Source organism: Amblyomma maculatum, chromosome 3 (assembly GCF_055883805.1).
Source record: "Amblyomma maculatum isolate TAMU_Amacu chromosome 3, ASM5588380v1, whole genome shotgun sequence".
Taxonomy (NCBI): Eukaryota; Metazoa; Arthropoda; class Arachnida; order Ixodida; family Ixodidae; genus Amblyomma; species Amblyomma maculatum.
In genome coordinates, this window is record NC_139346.1 from 206510048 (window position 1) to 206530882 (window position 20835).

Here is a 20835-nt window from a genome sequence, read left to right on the forward strand (position 1 = left end):
TAGGCGCGCAGCATTACACCATAAAAAATGGTATTTTGAACAACAAAAAAAAAAACTACTAACGCTATCGTGGCAGACCTTGCAGTACCTTGGATGTCACGAAGAACAGTATTAAATGGACAATAAATTTGCTCATTTCTTTGCGTCGCCAATGTTACATTGAACAGCCAAGTTTTATTTTGTTACTAGATTGCTTGGTTAACGAACCCTTAATGTTCAATCCAGATGAAACATAAGGGTGATCTCGTGAGTGTTGCCGTGATTGGCAACTGCCACTTTTGTTACAAAATGAAACACACAGTGAAATAAAACACAGAAGGGTGCAAATCGTACTGGGTATAATTTTGAATTGATACAAAATTTACTACAGCATACATAATCCAGTGAATAAACACCAATTTCTGTGCTTAATGCAGAAATATTCAGCTTTGATTAATAACGGTTAATACAACTGCCCCAAAATTATGTTGTTGTTGTTGTTTTTTATTTTTTATTTTTTTTTTTTTTGCAAACACAGTTGAAAACAATTTTCTGCGCAAACTGACACTCTTAACCTGGCATTGGATCGGATGCGCTGGTGTGGAATTTGTTACGAAGGCTGCTTGATGAGAAGTTATGAGGAGAGGGGAGAACTGTGAAGGTGTAAAAGGAGGCGCATTCCAGTAGATCGATTTTATTTTCACTGAAGAGAGGCAGCAACTGTTGTATCACCGGATAATTCGAGTAAGGCACCGAGTCGATGGCCCTTCGATGACAAACGTCTCTGCGTCTACCATCCAACTACGTGTCTTTCTTGTTGCACGCGCACAGAAGGATAATAAAAAAACATCATCGGGCGACGTGACACCAGCGCTGCTTCACCAGTCGTACTCCCGCCACGACTGCACTTCAGCCCAAGCCAGGTGAGCCGTGTAGCTTCCCACCAGCAGCAGCGCCTGCGTGGGCCTGGTCCAGGACGGCGCGTACGGCAGCCGGCAGCCATTGAGAAGACGCCACACCGCTTGAGTGTACGCTACCAGATTCAACCCGGTGACGGCAGCGCGCTTCAGAACGGAGGACAGGCCTTCGTCATCCATCGAACCCTTGGCGACACACTGCATCAGAATGAGGGAGCACGCAGAAAAAAAAAGAAAAAAATTACAAGTGTTCAGCGCCGCTGAACCAAATATTGAGTGAAAGCATTAGCTGCGGGTGACCGAACGTTCTTCTTCTCCTCTTTTTCTTCTTCCTCAACCCACATATAAAGTTCCGCTTTAACCAAGCCGTATGAACGTGCCTTAGTGGCCTACAGGGGTAACGTGAATGCAAGGGTCCTAGCAGGCTGATTCTGACATAACCGTCTAATATGAAACGACAGACCCAAGTTGGCAGCTCCTGCCCATCTTTCGCTTTTGTGTCACATGGGGTGTGACGTCACGCGCTGCGCCGTGGCTGCGACCGCGCTACGCCGCCCGCTTGAGTTGGTAGCCCAGCTCTCACCCTAGTGTCACGTGAGGTGTGACGTCACAGCGTCACTTGGGTAAGGCATGACTACCGGCCGCGCTACGCTGAAGGCTCGAAACCTAGAGTAGTATTGCTTTCGCAATAAAAGAAAAAGCATTTACCATCCTTGGCTCAGCATTCCCTGCTCGAAGAATGGTACTATTAGCTCTTAATGTGAACCACTATATGGGGCCGTATTAGGCCCCAGGGAAGGCCGAAAAGTTTTCCCCGGCGTTCCGATCGCTGTTGGTCGCAATTAGCTGAGGAGATCAAAGCCAGTCCTTAAATAAAATAAAGAAAAAATGAAAACAAAATGTCCGGGCGGCTTAGCTCGGGGCTGTTGTCAGGAACTGTCACGCGGTTAACACTGGTTTTGCGTGTTTTAGCTTGACTTTTCATGGTTTGCCTGGTTTACTTCACAGGCTTCTTTTGCCCGCATTACTCCCCGACGTGCCTGCGTGTCGTAGAGGTAACGAGAATGCAAACTGTTTTTGCAGGCTTATTCTGATATCACCCTCCCATATGAAAGGAGCGACCCGAGTTGAACTATTTGATGTATGCCACCCAAGCTGGCAGGAGAGACAGAGATAGAAAGTCTCGCTTTAACTAAACTGTACGAGCGCGCCTGCGTGAGGCAATAGTAGTGTGTCCGACTAGGAATCCCGAGGGTGGGTTGGATTCCTATATAAAAATTGTCGCCTGCGTTGGCAGCTCCTGCGAGTTCAGCCATAACACGTAGTCTCGTGACGTCACATAATCCAGCGACCCTGGTACGAGCGTGGTTGCTGCCTGAGCCTGAAGGGTTCAGACAAACGCACAAGCCACGGCATGCAGTCAGACCGAGAGTCCCAGCGCTAATGCACTAAAATAAATAAAGAGTCGGGATCCCCCGATAACACGCGAAAGTATACAAAGAGAATATGAGCCCCATTCAAGTTCATTCTAATGTCAACCTGGGTGGGGGTGGCAGGGGGTCCATATACGGTCGAAAGGGAAACTAAAATTATGGGGGAAGCTCTGCCTCGAAGGATATGGCGCGACAGGCTAGGCTACCAGCCAACATATAAAGCCCCGCTTTAACCAAGCCGTATGAATGTGCCTGCGTGGCCACACCTCAACCAACTCCTCCCAACTTTCAGATGTCATGTGGTCTTGTTAAGTCACGAAAACCATCGAAGAATCAGTGCTCGGCCATGTGAGCTGTCAGCTACCGTAATCCGATAAGCACCATGCTAAGAATTTTTCATTCACAACGTCCCCTTCCCCATCGACAACACCCATGACAACGCCGGATTTTCGGCGTAACATCCCCTCTAACGTCATCGCGTTAAAGCGGTTTATTCAGATCGTCAGACATGGAAGAAAAAAAAAAAGTGTCTTCGTGTGAGATAAAAACCAAGGACCTCCACTACATAGCAATAACTTCGTGAACTAAGACGGTGGTCTTGGTACGTAGTATGCGGGGTTTAACGTCCCAAAGTTACACATGGGCTATGAGTGGGGGAGGGCCGCGGGTTAGCTTAGGCCACCTGCATTCCTCTAACGTGCGCTGACATCGGGCAGCACGCAGGAACTTTTGAATTTCGCCTCCCCCGAAACGAATCTGCCGCTGAGGGGATCGCACCCGCGCCATTGGGGTCAGCAGCCAAACGCTAAAGCTACTGAGTCGCCGCGGCGTATCGACTAAAGCGGTAACCGCATGAGGTGACAACCATTGGCGATGCGTTGCGCGACACCGCTGTTGCCGCGGCGCTAGTATACCGTTTCTAAACAGCATAAATACGGTAAAAGCACTGATGAAAATTCCGACAAAGCATCGAATTTCTATGGGACACTGCGCAGTGGTGCACCAAACTACACTGCGATGCAGACTTGCAAGCAGTGACTTTCTCGATGCCGCTCTTCTCGATAATTAACAGTATGTGGCCACACTCGCCTCCTTGTCCTTTAATTATTACCGTACCAAGCTTTCACTGAACTATCTTGATGCGTCCGTATATATGCACCGATGACACGATGGGAGCATCTGCATGCAGGCGCTTCGCTCAAACCGGATTAGGAGAACAAACTTCGCTCGCAAGAAAAGCCAGGACGGAAATAGCGTACCCCCAAACCCTTATGCAATTGGCTTCCTCGCGAATTGCTTCCGGCCACGGGCGAATTTTTCTAAAAACCGAGAACCTGAGCGACAGGGACGAACGGCGATGCTTTGGCGGTGCCCATCCCACGGCGCGGCGTGTCGCCGCGAATTATCGCCTCATGCGGAATCAAGGCAGCAGGCAAGGCGAGCCTGAACTATAATAAACAATTATGAGTGGGCGAGGAGTTCACCTGGTGTACTTGGAGGAAATATCCCACGAGGGAACGAATTAAAACAAAGATATACAACTATTTTTCAAAAATGGACGAAGCGCTAACAACACATTCACATGAAAGAAGACACGGACAAGCGCTCAATGAGCCCCATTCATGTTCATTCTAATGTCAACCTGGGTGGGAGCGGCAGGGAGTCCATATACGGTCAAAAGAGAAACTAAAATTATAGGGGAAGCTCTGCCTTTAAGGATATGGCGCGACAGGCTAGGCTACCAGCTAACATATAAAGCCCCGCTTTAACCAAGCCGTATGAACTGGCCCAACAAAAAGTCCTTCTTGAATATACAACTAAACCGAAGTTAACTCAAATAATTTACACTGTCCGATTTCCAGCGTCTCTTTGGTTCCATAGGCAACACTTCTCTCGTTCACGTCGTCTGTAGGGGACACGGTGAGACGTAGGCCTAATTCAGTAGCATTACTGTGCGGGCGACAATTCCAATGAAGGAGTCAACGAATAAATAACAAAAGTCAGACAAGTAATCGCTTCCTCTCCAAGCCATTCTGAAACCACAGTATAATTGCGGCCACACGTTTCACGTCCATCAAAACACTGCCGGCGTACGTAAGCTAAAAGGGAAAACTAAAGAACGAACTCACAGACAGCGAGGAAAGGTAAGCAGCACAATAGAAACGAATCAGAGAAGACCCAGAGGACGGCGCGCCACAGAGTCCTCGAAAAGTGGTGCAGCGCGCTTCGGGGCCAGCACGCCGAGATAAGTCACGGCACCCGCATAGAACAGGTTGTACACGACACAAAGCCATAGCTGGAACTGCCGTCCGGTGCTGCATCGACCTCTCGAGCACGCTCTCGAGCTGAGCCAGACCAGACAGTGAAGCCGAGAGCGCAACGCTATCGCCGAACGGTACTCTGTCGCGGCCGCGTCAATATATATATATACTTGCACGGTGTTGACAGTGCAGCCTCGTCTAGAGGACAACCTAGTAGTGTAATAACACGGTAACTTTGAGCGAAAGGCACACATACAAAAAAAAAAAAAAAAGAAGGGCCCCCCGCGAGAGCTCAACTTAAACTGAAGTTTAGCGCTAGACAATAAACCTTTCTTTCACAACGTAGAAGCTAACCAAAAGTAACAGCAGACGCATCACGGACAGGGCAGTGAGGACCGATAATGCGATTCTATGACAAAATAAACCCCATCATAAAAAGAAATGCTCGAGATAAGGTAAGACGGAGTAACAAAAAATATGGCGAGGGAGTTGCTCCGCCTTAAGTGTCCCCCATACCAAGCCGATATAAACGTGCTTGCATGGTCTAAGATTAACGTGAATGCAAGGGTTCTGGTGGCCTGTTCTGATATCATCCTCCAGTGTGAAAGGAGAGCCCAGAGTTGGCAGTTCGTACCAAACGTAAGATCAAGACATTAAGTCAGAGCATGGCCATATGAGCTGCCGGCTGCTGGTTACCGCTTACCAGCGCCATGATCGCGAGTTTTCGCTCATAGCGCCAACGCCGATGCCGGAATTTCGGTGAATGGCAACTTAAACGCCATCTCGTTAAAATGCTAAAGCCACTGTAAGTTCCAATAAGAAAAGATTCAAACACAATGACTGCGCGGCCAGACAAAAAGGAGCAGCGCGGCTCTTTGACTATTTACTCCTTGGCGTCCACCAAAGCCAACCGGAGAAGCCCGGGTATTCACATTGAATGCAATGGCGTTAAAGGCCCCTTAACCGAAAATCTTGCATGAGCGTCGGCGAAAAGGAACAGTCCGCATTATTTTTTACACGTTAAAGCAGCTCCCCAAAGCCTGCAAGCTGCACCACGCCGCGGCTTCCATGAACAAGTCTGCTTAAAAACCGCGTTTACGCCACCTATCAAAGCTCAGGACATTTTTTATCGCAATGCAATTGCGGAATCACCCGCAAAGAGAGCGCGGACGAAGCCACCCGACATACCCACATCAACAGTGTTCATGCATCTATGCCTGTATATACCGAGGACTGACGCAGCCGACAGGCTTCGCAGGCTTGCACGTGAGCTCACACTTGCTCAAAACAACCACCGCCAGAGTTCACCGGACTACGCCTGCGGCTTTCGCCTTTTTTTCAAGGCGAAAGCATATATGGCTCACTAGGCACCAAATTTGAGGCTGGAAGTTGTCCGCAAAATATGACCCCCGGAAGTGGTCACAGTCATGTGGTCACAACAAAGGAGAGAGGAACTGATGGAAATAAGGTATAAAGTTAACGATTGAATGAAAAATAATAGAAATGAAAAAAAAAAATAATAAAGGTGAAAATAATAAAATAAAACAAAAGAAAAGCAGAAACTGAAATATATAAAAAGTTATTTAGACAAAATAAAAATTAAATACAGAATAAAAAATAAATGTTGCCGTCGGAAAAGTAACGAAACGCAAAATGAGCTCATAACGAAACTATAGGCATATGGAACATGCAATGATTTCGCATTCCGCAGGAAAGGAGACAAGAGCATCCCTGAAATTTTACTGCTGCGATGCGAGCCAAATTTGTTTTTGCCGTCTGAGTCGGCGTTGCTTTTATGAAGCCGCCGACAACCCTGTCTATGGTACAACTCGTCGTGAAGAAACAATAGAACATCATGGAAATGGATAACAGAAAACCGATACCGCTGAACCTCGCTACAAAGTAACTGAATTGGACCGCGAAACATTTCGTTAAGTCGAAATCAGTCCGAAAGCACTGTCAGATTGAACTACACAGTTAAAAAGCGAAATTTATTAACAAAGAAGTCGGTCAAATGCTTCAATTGTTTCTTCCTTTGTTTCTTTTTTTTCTCTCTCTCTCTCTCTCTCTCTGTTTCTTTTGCATGAGCGGCTTGGTGCGATTTTCTCACTCGGTGTGCAACTGCATCGCAACGTTGTCGTCAGCTTTTTCCGTTTCGTGGATGTCTCGGCAGAATGCGCTTTGGATATTGCACCTTTTGATTTCAGAATCTTTGCGAGTTTGCTCTGCGAGATGCCGACGCTCACTGCAACATCTCCTTTTCTTGATGCCGCTGGATGCTCGTATATCGCTGACTACTCGTGCCTCTTCTCTAAAGCAAGGAACTTTCATTCGTAGACACAGCCCTCACACTAGACGCTATATAGCGTCAAGTGCAGGGTCGTAGCGGCGAACGGTAGAGGAAGGAACGCGCGCTGCCCCGGCTGCGGAGCTGGTTACGAGGGACAACAACAAATGAACGGCGAAGACGACGTCGAACGCAGGAACGGGCGCCAAAAACCTAATTACTAATGCCCGAACGCGCTTTGAATAGCTGCCGCCTCGACCGCCGGCATCGACAGTGTTACACGTACTACACGTGCGTGGCACCGTGGCGTCGTCCTTGGGGAGGGCGTGCAAGCTTAGAGAGCGGAAAACTCATCCAATTAAATCTCGTTCGGTGACCGGATATTCTCCTTTCGGCTACCGGATGAAAGGAAATCGGTGCCCGGGTGTTCTATCTCGGTGTCGGCTCGACGGCACTTCAAGGTCGCAGACAAAGGGAGCTTAAAAGCTTTCCATGCTTAAAACGGTGTGCTCTGCTCTCGACCAGCGCAATTCTCGCCGACTGACGGAAGTTAAAATCATCGGACTGTGGTCATAGCTAAGACATGCCAAAGCACAGCTTCGATTCCCGATGGCCTCGTACTTAAGCGACATGACCGTTACTTTGCATTACTTATCCTGCCCCCCCCCCCCCCCCCCTCTCTCTCTCTCTCTCTCTCTCTCTCTCTCTCTCTCTCTCTCTCTCTCTCGTGTCCTTGCTCCTCGCCCCATTACACTCCTTCCCGTTACATCTCCCTTTACATCAAGTGTACAGAATTCAACCAGAGCACCCTTTCAGTTAACCTGCCTGCCTGCATCTTTCGCTATGGCTTCATCAATCAGAAGTCTAACCATACATAACCACCACCCATAGCTTACACTGTACATCATGGCAGCGTGCGAAGAAGGGGTAGCCTATTCGCATTGTACAGGGGAGAGTGGAAGCATAAGAAAATGATGAGAAGGAATGAAGTAGTTGCCGAAGCAGTCGTAGGCACACATAGCCAGCTGGGGGCAGAAGGCAGAAACACACGGGCATTTTATGTGCCACAATCGACGACAATGTATTTCTGCAGTCTGCAACGTTTAGCATGTGCGTGCGCGTACAATTTCTTTTTACTTGCTTTTTGTTTTCTGCAGGATACTGCACCGGCTTGTCGCCCCCGCCGCCCCGGTACAAATGTCTCGCACTCACCTGCGGCAGAAGCAGCCAGAAGAGGGTGGGGGCCACCAGCCCCACTCGTGACACGACACTGCCCCAGAACAGAGGGCTCGCGAGCGAGGTCAGCGCCCGGAAGGTGCCCGAAGCTGCGATGAAGCCGGGCGCAAGAAGATTCATAACATTTCGTCAGTGACTGCACAGTGTTCTGTATATGCCGAATCACAATCATAAAGTTTTAGTTCTTGTACTCGAACGGATTTGCACTTGTCACCGCGTTTACCATCGTTCTTTCAGTGAGAAATGTAAGTAATGTCGATCGTTTTATTTCCAACTCATTCAACCCAAAAAGGAAACGAAAAGAAGAAAGGTGTATCCGTTGATTGATTAAACATGGCGATTTGTTCCTTGAGGAGTAACCCTCAGCACGCAAAGAAAAATGGAAAGCTTTAGTGGTGCATAGTACGTTTTGGTTTGGTTTACGAGGTTTAACGTCCCAAAGCGACTCAGGCTACAGAAACGCCGTAGTGGAGGGCCCGGAATTTCGACCATTTTAGCTTTTTTTTAACGTGCAGTGACATCCCACAGTACCCGGGCGCCTTGCTCTTCGCCTCCATTGAAAAGCCAAAGCCGCGATCGGGATTCGATCCCGCATCCTTGGGCATAGTAGTCGAGCGCCATAACTGCATCACCACGGCGGGGTGACTGAGCAGTAAAATTACCTTATACTTCTATAACATTTTGAAGCGCATGAGTATTGATTTTTGCCTTCCTGTGTCTGCAAACCGAAAGAGGCCAGCTAACACAGTTACTTTGATTTACGACTTTCAAAGGACTGAAGCGAAAAGCGTTTCGTCAGAGCACTTATCTCCTTTTATTTTTTATCTTAGAGTTGATTTTTAGACTCCACCATTTACTCATAAGCTCGGCACATATCGAAGGAATTATAGGCGTCAATAGCAAACGACGCAAACCATTTTGCGATAGGGCCCTGCCCGCAGCGCCACTTATGTTGTCATGAAGCGGAGAAACAGTGAACTACGCTTTGAGCCGTGGCAGTCGGCACGCCTACTCATCTAGGAAGCATAGTTATGTGTCCACCCTATTAAACTTACCAGGTGTCAAGTTTGGCAAGTCGTACAGCATCTTCAGAAGCGAATCACTCCAGGGCCTGAAAATAAAACAAAAGAAGGCAGAGATGATTACATAAGTAAAACAGGTGTGATCCACATTATTAATTAAAATGAATAATAGCCGCGAAAGCGTGTCATGACGAGCAGCCCATGTCCCTATCGTTCTGTTTCAGTTCTCGTAGCCCCGATGCCATAAACAGCGTGAGCACGGCTGCCGTCCCCACAGTTCGGTCACGTAACGTTTCAAAAAGCACTAGCGGTATAACAAGATGTTCTACATCCATCGCAGCCACCGCCATAGCCGACCTAATAGAGCACCGTACGCAAAATATCAATAAGATTTCGGATCCCACCGGCAGTATGTAGTTATTAAATAGGAATAGATTTGATGGCTACATTCTCACAACATGTCAGAAAGTTTGTCTGTTCGATGTCCGTCGAATGATGCTCTTCCCTAGGACTCGCAGAAGTGCACGAGTGGTCACTTAAGTAACGTTCAAATATTCCGTTATGGGGTTTAACGTCCCAAAGAGACACAGGCTACGAGATACGCCGTAGTGAAGGGCTTCGAAAATTTCGACCACCTGGGGTTCTTTAACGTGCACTGACATCACACAGCACATGCGCGCCTAGCTGTTCGCCTCTACCGATAAGCGGCCGCCGCGGCCGGGATTCGATCCCGCATTCTTGGGAACAGCAGTCGAGCGCTCTAACCACTGCCTCACAGCAGCGAGACGGTTTGCCAACTACAAATGGATTTAAATTTTCCCTTACGATAACGACACAACAAAGGTATCGCAAACATAGCTATATGAAGTTTCAGGGTACATAAAAAAACTATATGCCTAACCGCGCACAACACACAGTTAAACGGGCTGTTTTGTGTTGATTAAATGACTAAATGTTTTGATACAATATATACAGCTGGCATAAAACCTTGGCTTTCTTGAGAAACATTAAGCATGCGAAAAATTAACTGGTGCTTCTTATCTTACAAGCTACACTGAATATGCTCGTTGTAAAATAGGTTAAAAATTCAATTCTTCACGTTCTGTGCATGTGATTAAAACTTGATTTACTCAGTGGTCATCAGTACACAGTTCACATATAGGTTTATCTTTTTTCATTAGTAGGAAATTGTGTGCAACGTGTTCACGTGTTCTATACACGTAGAGGACACGAAAGTACAGCGATAAAACGCTCCTGATCTCGGCATGGCTATAAGACGGGCTTTACAAAACAAAATTTGTTTCCATGCAGCCTGGCACTTCGCTTTCAGATTCCTGTGCACTAAATTCGTGAAATCTCTGTGTGGCCTTTTCATGTTTTCATTTTCGTGGTTCTAGCTCAACAGCGCATGCGTCTGCTCTCTCATTATCCCTAATCGCGATGTGAATAGGGACACAGCAGAATTGTATAGCGCGGTTTTGTGTTGTGAACTTTAATATGTTGCGCATTTTGCTTCCTATTAAGAGTTTGAAATCACTTCTAGGGCTTAAAGCAGTGAGAACACCTTGCTAATCTGTATAAACGATTCTCCTTTTCATGTTCTGATTTGTTGTTTTCTCTACAGCAACAAAGACTACGTAACATTCAGCAGTAAAAAAGTGAACTTAGGCATTGGTATTGCTTTCTCAGTTTTGTCTTGTACTATCGCACTTGCAATATAGACTTCAGTTTCTGAGTCAGCCCCAATAAACTGCAGCGTAATTCAAAGATTTTTCTTCCACCACAAATCACTGTGATATGTATGCATGCGCTCGTGCGATGTATGCAGCATCACAGAAGATAGGAATGCCAGAACAGTGGCGGCAGGTTGCATCCACAACCTCATTTAAGTGCTACAAGAATAAAAGAGGTTAAACGAGGGAGAATGATCACGTTCGCACCGCGATGAAAGTAAAGTGATTTAAGTGTCCCTATAATTTATTTTCTGCAACAACAGCGCCAGGACACACAAGCTATCACAAAGGGAGGCCACTCGCTCGGCGTGACAGCAGCGCCCGCCACCGCAAGCGGGTTCTTGTGTCCACAGCGTGGTTTACATGTTGTGAACACTGTAGCGCCGCGTTTACGTGAACTCGTTTCGGTCGAGATAAGTGTGCTTCGATGCCAGCGCCGCCCGGCGTTTTCGATTCCAGAGGGATGAGACGTGAAGAAAAGTACAAGAGATGAAAGTGACGCCTGAAAACAAGGAAAGTGAACATTTGTGCGGGAAAAAAAAAAAAAAAATACATGCATGTCGCATTCAAATATGTGTTTACGAGAGCAATATAACATTATCTTGTTCCGCTCGTGGGTGCCTTCCGCTTGTAGATGCCAACCATTAGAGCAAAAAGCATAAATCTGATTGGACTGGATCGGCTAAAGATGGCTTAAGAGCCTAGTGCCTCTAATGTGGAGAACAGTCGAGCAAGCATTGGCTGTATTAAGAGATTTTTTTACGCCGATATATATACACGCAATAAAAATGCAAATATTGTAACCGACGGTTTTTTGTGATTAATAGAATGTGATTAATGATGAGCATGCACTAGGCTTAACGATGTTTACGCAGCAGGATAAAATTCAGCATTTTTAAGGGGCTTGAAAAAAAAATTTTGAATTCAGTGTTTTCGTGGGTTTCATGGTCCACCGTGCACTGTAGACTACGGGTGCGAAGGTATGAACACGGAGGAATTACAGCACGTGTTCGCTAGCGCAAAGGGACCTGAGGCACACCGCAAAAAATTATGCGCAATAACAGCGGCGAAAAGAGGCTGCATGGAAACGCTTCAGACGGCAGTGCGTAGCGCATGCGCACGTATTCCGTGAAGTCTTAGGGTCCCAGTGATGAAGTTTCCCTTCCATCGATACTCGCACAACTTTCAAAGCACTTCGGCGAACAGCATTCACTGGAATCGTAATACAACGGGAAGCGCTCGCGGTTACCAAGAGACAAAAGCTGCCACGCAGACGCAGTGCGAAGACTGCAGTACGCACGCACGCACGCACGCACGCACGCACGCACGCACACACACACACACACACACACACACACACACACACACACACACACACACACACACACACACACACACACACACACACACACACACACACAAAAAAAAAAAAGCTGATTTCGAACAGGAACACTTGTTTGAGTGTTACTTTTTTTTTTCCCTGTAATTTCGAAGCGCTCAGGCGAAAGGCGCCTTTAGGTGCACCGTCATTTTTATTTTCCCAGTAACGACGCCTGTTAATAAATCTTGTCGCTGGGCAAAATAACAATAGCAGCACAGGAGCAAAGCGAACTTTTTCGACGGCCGAGGCAAGCTCAAGGCAACGAATATAATAAATAACCACCCTCCTTAATTACCCTCGCGGAAGTATGATAGGAAATCAAAACGCAATTTTCTCCCCAATTTTTCCCACTTATATTGTTTTGTTTGGTCGCAAAATGCGCTTCCCCTTCTCAATGCTGGACCACGTCACTACCACCATGCTCAGTTCGCTCCCCCTCCCCCATCCCTTCTTTTTTTGCCATTGCCATTAACTCCGTTTCCTCTAACGAAGAACGGCAAAATCGATCACGCCGTGTTACGCGTTACAGTCGTATCCCAACCCTCCCTCTGTCTCAACAAAGAAACGCAGAAAGAGAAACGATTGATTCAGTATTTCTAAGTTGTACACCCGAGCTCGCGGCCATGGCGTTCGCCCTACGTTTGGTCGCGCCCACCACCTCAGTGAAAGTTCAGGTCGAAGTGCGTGCCATCAAAATTACCAATATAACGTTCCGTCCAATAAATACGCATCCAAAACTCAAATGAAAAAAAGAAAAAGAAACACACATACGCACACAAAGGGAGCAACGGGACAAAAAAAAAGAGTGCCCCGATCGAAGAAAATGACAGCCAGATAGAACGAGACAGGGAAAGGAGTCCGCCCCACTACGCATTCTCAGGGCGCTAACTACTTCGAGGGTTTCACACCGTCACGGTTCTAATCAGAGCAGAGCGGCCGGAAGTTCCTAATACGACACCGTCCTTCCGCCTCCTCCTCCTCCTCCCCGATTTCCGGTGCCGGTCGAGGGGCCATATCACCCGCAAACTGCTTGATGACTGTGGGGCTCTTAAATAAAGTGCACATACACGGTACTTTTCTTCTTTTTTTTTTTACCCTTCATATCCTTCCCCTCGCATGCGACTAGTTTTGAGGACCGAGTTGCAATCCAGGTGAACTCTATACTGCTCGGAAGTAAATATCAAATGACCCAAAAGACGCAAGCACCAAAGCGGAACAATTCGGTGTTGGGCAGTGCCAGCTAAAATATACGAGAACTGTAATAAGCAAGCTCTCTATTTTTGACCATGGCGCGCGAACTTCGGAGGGTGAAAAGGGGGCAATCTTCTCCGTTCCCGACACGGGTGCGCGAGGACTGTTCCACGTCATGTTATGTTTTCTTTTAATTTGTTTCTCCTCTGTAATGCCGCTTGGCGCTGTGGGTAAGTCCACGAGGACGGTGCTTGCACACTTTCCCCGCTATTCGTCGGCTCGCAAGGCGCTGATGCATATCCCCGAGCTGACCGGTCGATCAACAGGGTAGCCGTAGGTCCTTCAGCTGGTGCACGTATCACACCCGCATCTCCCCGTCCTCTCTCCGTCTGCGGCATCTGTCGCCCCAGCGTAAGTAAGTTTCGATCCTTGTTTAAAATCAACTTCGGCTCTTAAGTTACGCTACATACCACACGGTCAGTTCCGATCTCAATCAAGGCCGATCTCGACTCAATTTCCTCGAGCTACATTTTCCGTTCTCAATCCCGATCGGCGAGTTGGACATCCAAGTGAAAGGCGGCGCTGCAAGCCCACGTGTTTGTGTATATGGCGGTAAACAATTTTTTTTTTATTAATGAAGGATGAACAAAAGCATTTCTGATCGTGGAATACCCTACAAGAGGTTCTATTACAAACGCATGCTAAACACCATACCACTGGCCCGGCATGCCGGGCTGCGTTGACAGTGCTTACACAATGTCGGAAATCAAACCGCAATGACTAAACACGAAAGAGTATACTAAAATATAGCTTTACCAGAAAACTTTATCCCCGCATTTCTTTTATTCCATTAATTGTTTTCCGAGCACGCGGGTACAGCAGCCCTTGAACTCGTTTCGGAAATCGGCTTGGAGTAGAACAGGACCGAGTTTGATAGCAGTTGAACTGACCGTACAGCAACGCTGAACTTACATCGATAGAGATCGAAGGTCGATCTCTATCATCTCGATCACGATAGAAAATGCCCAGGTGGAAACGATATTAGAGGCGGAGACCGGCGACAATAAGTAAAAAAAAAAAAAGAAAGAAAGAAAAAAAAAAGCCTGTCACACTTGCAATACAAAGCAGGATAGTTTATCCATCTAAGTATATGACATATGTCAACAAGAAAGCTGCCGTAAAACAGCAAGAAATGTCGGTCCTTCCGACAAGCCATACGTTCATCTCTTTGTTAGCCCTGTCCATACTCGTTGGGGGCCAACACGCAGAGAAACTGTCAATTCAGTTCTCTCTTTCAAAGATGCGAATAAATCGTTACGCCAAAGTAAATCACCCAAAGTAGCGAAGTGGAACAGGACGTAAGTCTGGATCCCAATAAGCGAAATCGCAATCGCGGTCGGTAGAGGTAGCCGAAGCAATAAGACACTGAACGGTAACTAAGCAGCGAAAAAGCTACACAGTGGTACGTTCGTCTATATAGCACACACACGGGCCAGCCGGCGTCGCGGGCAAGAAACAGTCGGTGAACAGCCATTCGAATGTCGTTTCAGCGCTTCCTCTGCATCAGAGGGAAGATGGCTTACAGTGCGGAAACCGAGCTAGCTTCTGTGGAAGAGGGCAGCTCGACGACAGACACACTGCGCAATGTTCACGGGAATGGATGACGAGAAAAGGCGCCAGCGGAACTGAGATGGGAGACAATGGGGCGGAAAAGCGCGCCACGAAGCGACGGCAGCACCTCTTGCGCCCGCAGCGGTAGCGCGGACGAGAGCATCACAACACAACATCGCCTATGTATACACCCTGCCTCCGTAGCACATGGAACAGATAAACTCTCGCGGAGGAGCTGTAAAGACGGGGAAGGTTCAAGGACCCGAAACGTGGCACAGAAATAAGCGAAAGAGCACAAGAAGGGGGGGGCGCAATCGAGAGAACATCGGGGCTCTTTATGCTCTCGGCCGCGCGAAGCAACAGCTCCTTGCTGGTGAGTATGAGCAGGCACCATCCGCCAGACATGGTCGCGCGAAAGAATACATGCGTCCGCAAGGAACCCCGCATAGGCTGGACGGCATCGCATAGCTCGTCGATCGCGTCAAAATACAGGCATCCCGAGCAAAACACGTACGTATATCCGCGAACTAGAACCCAGATACGATTGTATTACGGGGCTTCCCCGGGAAAAAGAACGAATCTAAAGAGGAGGAGGGAGCGTCACAATGGACTGGAAACACGGCCATCGTAAAAATGTGCAAGTAACTGGCGAGGGTACTCGTAGCAGGAGGAGGGGATGGGCACAGCGGGAAAGAAAAAAGAGAGAAAATGTCGGGGGAAGTCATCACGACCATTTCGATCGACGAAGACATCATCGACCGCTTCGCGTAGGGAATCGGCTGGGGACAGCCTCTGCAGTTCCTGCGCTTCACCTTCACGGGAGGTATATAAGCGGCCCAGAAATGCGCGCAGTTCCCTTTTGCTGTGAGACTACCTCTCTCTCTCTCTCTCTCTCTCTTTCTCTCATTCAGTCTTATCGGGAAGCGTTCGCAGGTCTTGATCTCCCCTTCCTCCGCAGTCCTAGCAGGTGAAGCAAGAAATAACAAACGACGAGTGGGCGGTGGCGAGAGGATCGTGGTGGTAGGAGAAATTGTAGAAAGAAGCGCCAAGAACAGCGAGCATCGCGGCGAGTAACACAGCCAGGGTCGGATGGACGTACGTGCGGGCAGGCGGTCCGGTCGAGCACGGAGTCAAAATGACACGCTGTCGACTTCAAAAATACGACGGATTAAAAATGATCGACGATGCGCTCACAGCCACCCGGCACCCAAGCGCCTGCTACCATGAGCGGTGAGACGGGGGAAGAGGGGGACCACGCGGAGCTGAAAGCACTACTTGGCGGCGCAAGAATCAGAGCAAATCGAAAGCGGGACTGTGATGTCGGGCCGGAGTCGATAGACGAGAGAAAGATGACGCAGAGGGAATATTTTCAAGACACGCTGACGACGGGGAAAAGTGTAGAGAAGAGAGACAGATAACGATCTTACTCATCGTTTATTTGCTGTTTTCATTTCTCTCTACTCTTGCGTAACCTTATTGATATACGTCCCAGTTACTCTTCCGACTACAGACACGACAGGAAAATGAGAGATCCGGAGATTGTTCGGATAATCCCAGAAATTTTCGCTAGAACTTAGCGCTGCTGTTACGCAGTAACGATGAGCAGGTTCCGTTGTCAAAGGAAAACAAACACGTGTGAGCCGTCGCCTATCCACTCCCCACTGCTTCTCCGGCAGACGGAGCTGGTATATTAAAAAACAATACCGTGGAAAAAGTACACAGCATCAAGCCACGTTAGTAGCTTCGTAAATTCTACAAGAAAGAGAAGCAGCAGCAGTGTATAATTGAGCAGCGTAAAACTGAGGCTCAATAGCTTTTTATGCGAGGTTTCTGCGTGGAAGAAAGCAATTCATTAATTTTTCCGGTCGTTTAGTACGGCAGGCACCGCCTTTCCCATTGCATTTGTGCCGATTCCGACATCATCAGGCTACCAGCGCTTTCTCCATTGCCTTAGATAGTGCGTTTAACTTTCACCTCGTACCAAGCGCTCGACTGCTGTGATATCTCGATCATGGACCCAAATGCTGATCATATAACGCCGTTGACATCAATTTTCAAGCCGTTTTCCAATTAAGGCCCCGGGTGCGATTCAAGGCCGCGGCAGCCTTGTTTCGAGACGGCGAAAATTTCTGTGTACCGTGTGATGTCGTTAAAAGAAACAGTTGGCTGAAATTAATCCCAAGCCCTAACTACACTCTACCTATTTTAACTCGCTCCCTTCCCTCACGGCACGATTAAGGTGACAGCCGAGAAGAAATATAGCTAATGTGACTTCCCCTTTCCTCCTAAAGCATTTGCACTTGCCATTTCACACTAAACCTGTTAAGGTGAAAAAATGGTGTAGTAGTAAAGGGATCCGGGTGAATTTCGACCACCCGTGGTCATTTAATGGACATTGACATCGCATAACACACGGGTGCCCTCTAGATTTCGCAATCACCTCCGGCCAAATTTCGATGGAGGCAGAACGCAAAGGAGGCCGAGTGCTGTGCGATGTCGGCGTATGCGATATAAGAGGTTGCTGAAGGGGCAAAACCTTTTTTTTTACTAAACCGCTTGGAAAGCTGGCTTCGCAGCACTAGAACCGCCATTGTGGCAAAACGTTTTTTTACCGAACCACTGGGAAAACTGACTTCGCAGCACTAGCACGCCATTGTGGCAAAACATGTTTCTTTTTTTTTTCCAAACATCCTGGCAAGCAGGCTTCGCGGCACTAGCGCTGCCATTGTGACAAAACCTTCTTTTCTTTTTTTTTTATACCAAACCGCCTGGCAAGCTGGCTTCGCAGCACTAGCTTCGCCATTGTGGCAAAACCTTTTTTCTTTTTTACCAAACCGCCTGGCAAGCTGGCTTCGCAGCACTAGCCTCGCCATTGTGGCAAAACCTTTTTTTTTTCACCAAACCGCCAGGCAAGCTAGCTTCACAGCACTTGCATTGCCATTACTGGTGTTGGTGTATTGGGGTTTTTGGCACATAAGCGACTAAGGCTATCACGCGCCAAGAACAAGAGCATCGCCATTATGGCAAAACCTTTTTTTCTTTTTTTTATACCAAACCGCCTGGCAAGCTGGCTTCGCAGCACTAGCTTCGCCATTGTGGCAAGACCTTTCTTTACCAAACCGCCTGGCAAGCTGGCTTCGCAGCACTAGCCTCGCCATTGTGGCAAAACCTTCTTTTTTTTTTTCACTAAACCGCCAGGCAAGCTAGCTTCACAGCACTTGCATTGCCATTACTGGTGTTGGTGTATTGGGGTTTTTGGCACATAAGCGACTAAGGCTATCACGCGCCAAAAACAAGAGCATCGCCATTATGGCAAAACCTTTTTTTCTTTTTTTACCAAACCGCCTGGCAAGCTGGCTTCGCAGCACTAGCACCACCATTGTGGCTAAACCTTCCTCTTTTAACAAACCGCCTGGTAAGCTCGCCTCGCAGGTCTAGCGCCGCTATTGTGGCGGTGCTATTCGAAGTGGATTGAAGCCTATCCGAACAATCGCAGGCAGGTTGTGCGTATGGGTGACTGTTTCTCTTCGTTACCATTAGAAGTGTTCTCTGTCGTTCCTCAAGGGACGGTTCTAGCTCCATTATTGTTTCTAGTTTATATCAACGATATTAACGAGGTTACCGAGTCTCCTGTAGAGCTGAAGCTTCTTGCGGACAACTGTTTTAATTTATTCTCAAATAACTCAAGCTGACCCCCTTCATTAATAAACTTTGCATCTTTGGTGCTAAAAATGAGACATGGAAATTACACAAAATCAACTTTTACGCATATCACAAATAAAGGGTGTTAGGTTATTTACTGATAACGTTAGAAACAAGAAACTAAATAATATTGATACTTTCAAATATTTAGGAGTCGCAAATACCCATAATCTTCAGTATCATAAACATATTAATAATGTGTGCTCAACAGCTTCACAAAAACTTTACTTTCTGAGAAAGAAATTAGAATATGCAACAAAAGATGTCAAATTAGTAGCGTACAAAACATTCATTTGCTCATCCTTGAAGTACGCCTTGTGTTGTCTGGAAACCCCACCAAAAAAGTTTTAAAAGATAAACTAGAACGTATTCAAATAACAGCAGCTTGTTTTAATTTGTCAAGATATAGAAGAACGGACTCAGTGACGGAAATACTAAATACATGTGAACTCGAGTTACTTGAAAATCCAAAGCAAAAATCCAGATTAAAGCTCTTATTTCAGATGCTCCAACTGCATTTAAGGATAAGAATAAAGATATATTCACTGCCCGGAAAACTGAGCGCCAGAACAAATAACACTAGAGCAATCAAGCCTTATGACACACGCATTGATGTTTTTCGCAACTTTTTTTTTTTTTTCCTGATGTGATTGAATCTTGGAATGCTTTGCCAGCTGAGGTTGTTGAGCAAACGGATGTAAACAAATCGAACGATCCATTGATATATTGTATCGAGTGCGTTCAACTTGACGTTATTAATGTGTTGTGCATTGTATTGTATACCATCCCTGTACCGGCCCTATTAAAAAAAAATAGAAAAAAAAAACATTTTTCTTTTTTTACCAAACCGCCTCGCAAGCTGGCTTCGCAGCACTTGCACCGCCATTGTGGCAAAGTAGCACTTCTAGTGAAAAACATAACGAAGCCTTCCTATTACGCCATGTTTATGCTCAGAATTTCTCTCGCTTTGTGTAAGCTTTCGCTGATATAAATGCAAAAAAAAAACAGCACTCCTTTCGCTCTCTACCGAACGAAACATGGTATGATCCTGAGTGGAGAACGCCGCAGTGAAGGGCTATGGATTTCGACCAAATGGGACTCTCGCACAGTGCAAAGGCGCACTTGCACTGTGGGACCGGGTCGGGATTCAGACCCGTGACTCTAGGATCAGCAGCCGATTGCCGATTACAGCTAAACCGAGGCTACTCGAAGTCGCTGACTGGTTATACATCGCAGTCTAAAAAGGCACCAGGCAAACTAAGAAACTTTCCTTTCTTACCGGTCAGAAGAGGGTTAAATTTCGAGGTCCAGTAGCGCGATAAACGGAGGACGACATACCACAGAAAGCAGCACGACGAACTGGCGCTGAGCCGCCGATTTCCAAAAGCTATTACCATTGACTAACACCACCTTGCCTCTCGATCTGCGATTAGCTATCTCGTTATCTTCACACCCATGGATTCTTAGCTTGGTTTGGTTTACAGGGTTTAACGTACCAAACAGACAACGCCTATGAGGCCCGCCGTAGTGGAGGGCCACGGCAAATTCGACCATTTGGGTTTCTTGTAACATGCACTGACATCGCGCAATACACGAGCGACTAATGTTTCGCTTGTGTTTTTGGGATCAAGCTGCAAAACTGCCTATAAGGCCAAAGTATTGAAATACCACGGTCTGACTGAGCCATAATTTTGAGGTTAACAAATTGCCACGCCACTCATTGCGTTCAGGGTGACCGAAAAAAAAAATATATATATATATATATATATATATATATATATATATATATATATATATATATATATATATATATATATATACACAACATGTTTCTATGCATGTGTCAAGTCCTTCACCGACATGCACGATGCGAAACTGTCACGATATCTCTACTCGTACACGCATAATCATGCGCCGTCCACTGGTAAAAGTGGAGGCTTTAGCGACTGTGAAGGCATTTAGCGTCGGTATCGGCATTGTGAGCCAAAAATCATGTGCATGGCATTTGGTCCCGTACCTGGCCTACCGACTACTGCAAAACAGCTCGTACGTGGAAAGTCCATCCCGCCGCTTCATAGTCTG

General features: G+C 47.0%; 1 protein-coding gene across 1 annotated transcript in view; it reads right to left on the reverse strand.

Moving 5' to 3' along the window:
* Positions 1 to 321: 321 nt before the first annotated feature.
* LOC146197514 (uncharacterized) overlaps positions 322 to 20835 on the reverse strand; it is a 56550-nt gene continuing 36036 nt past the window's right edge. The window contains exons 6-8 of the mRNA XM_084599403.1: positions 9169 to 9224; positions 8090 to 8202; positions 322 to 1094 (exon numbers count right to left, since the gene is read on the reverse strand). Of these exons, the coding sequence (XP_084455529.1) occupies positions 858 to 1094; positions 8090 to 8202; positions 9169 to 9224 (406 nt within the window). The 3' untranslated portion in view covers positions 322 to 857. The remainder of the gene's footprint in view (positions 1095 to 8089; positions 8203 to 9168; positions 9225 to 20835) is intronic.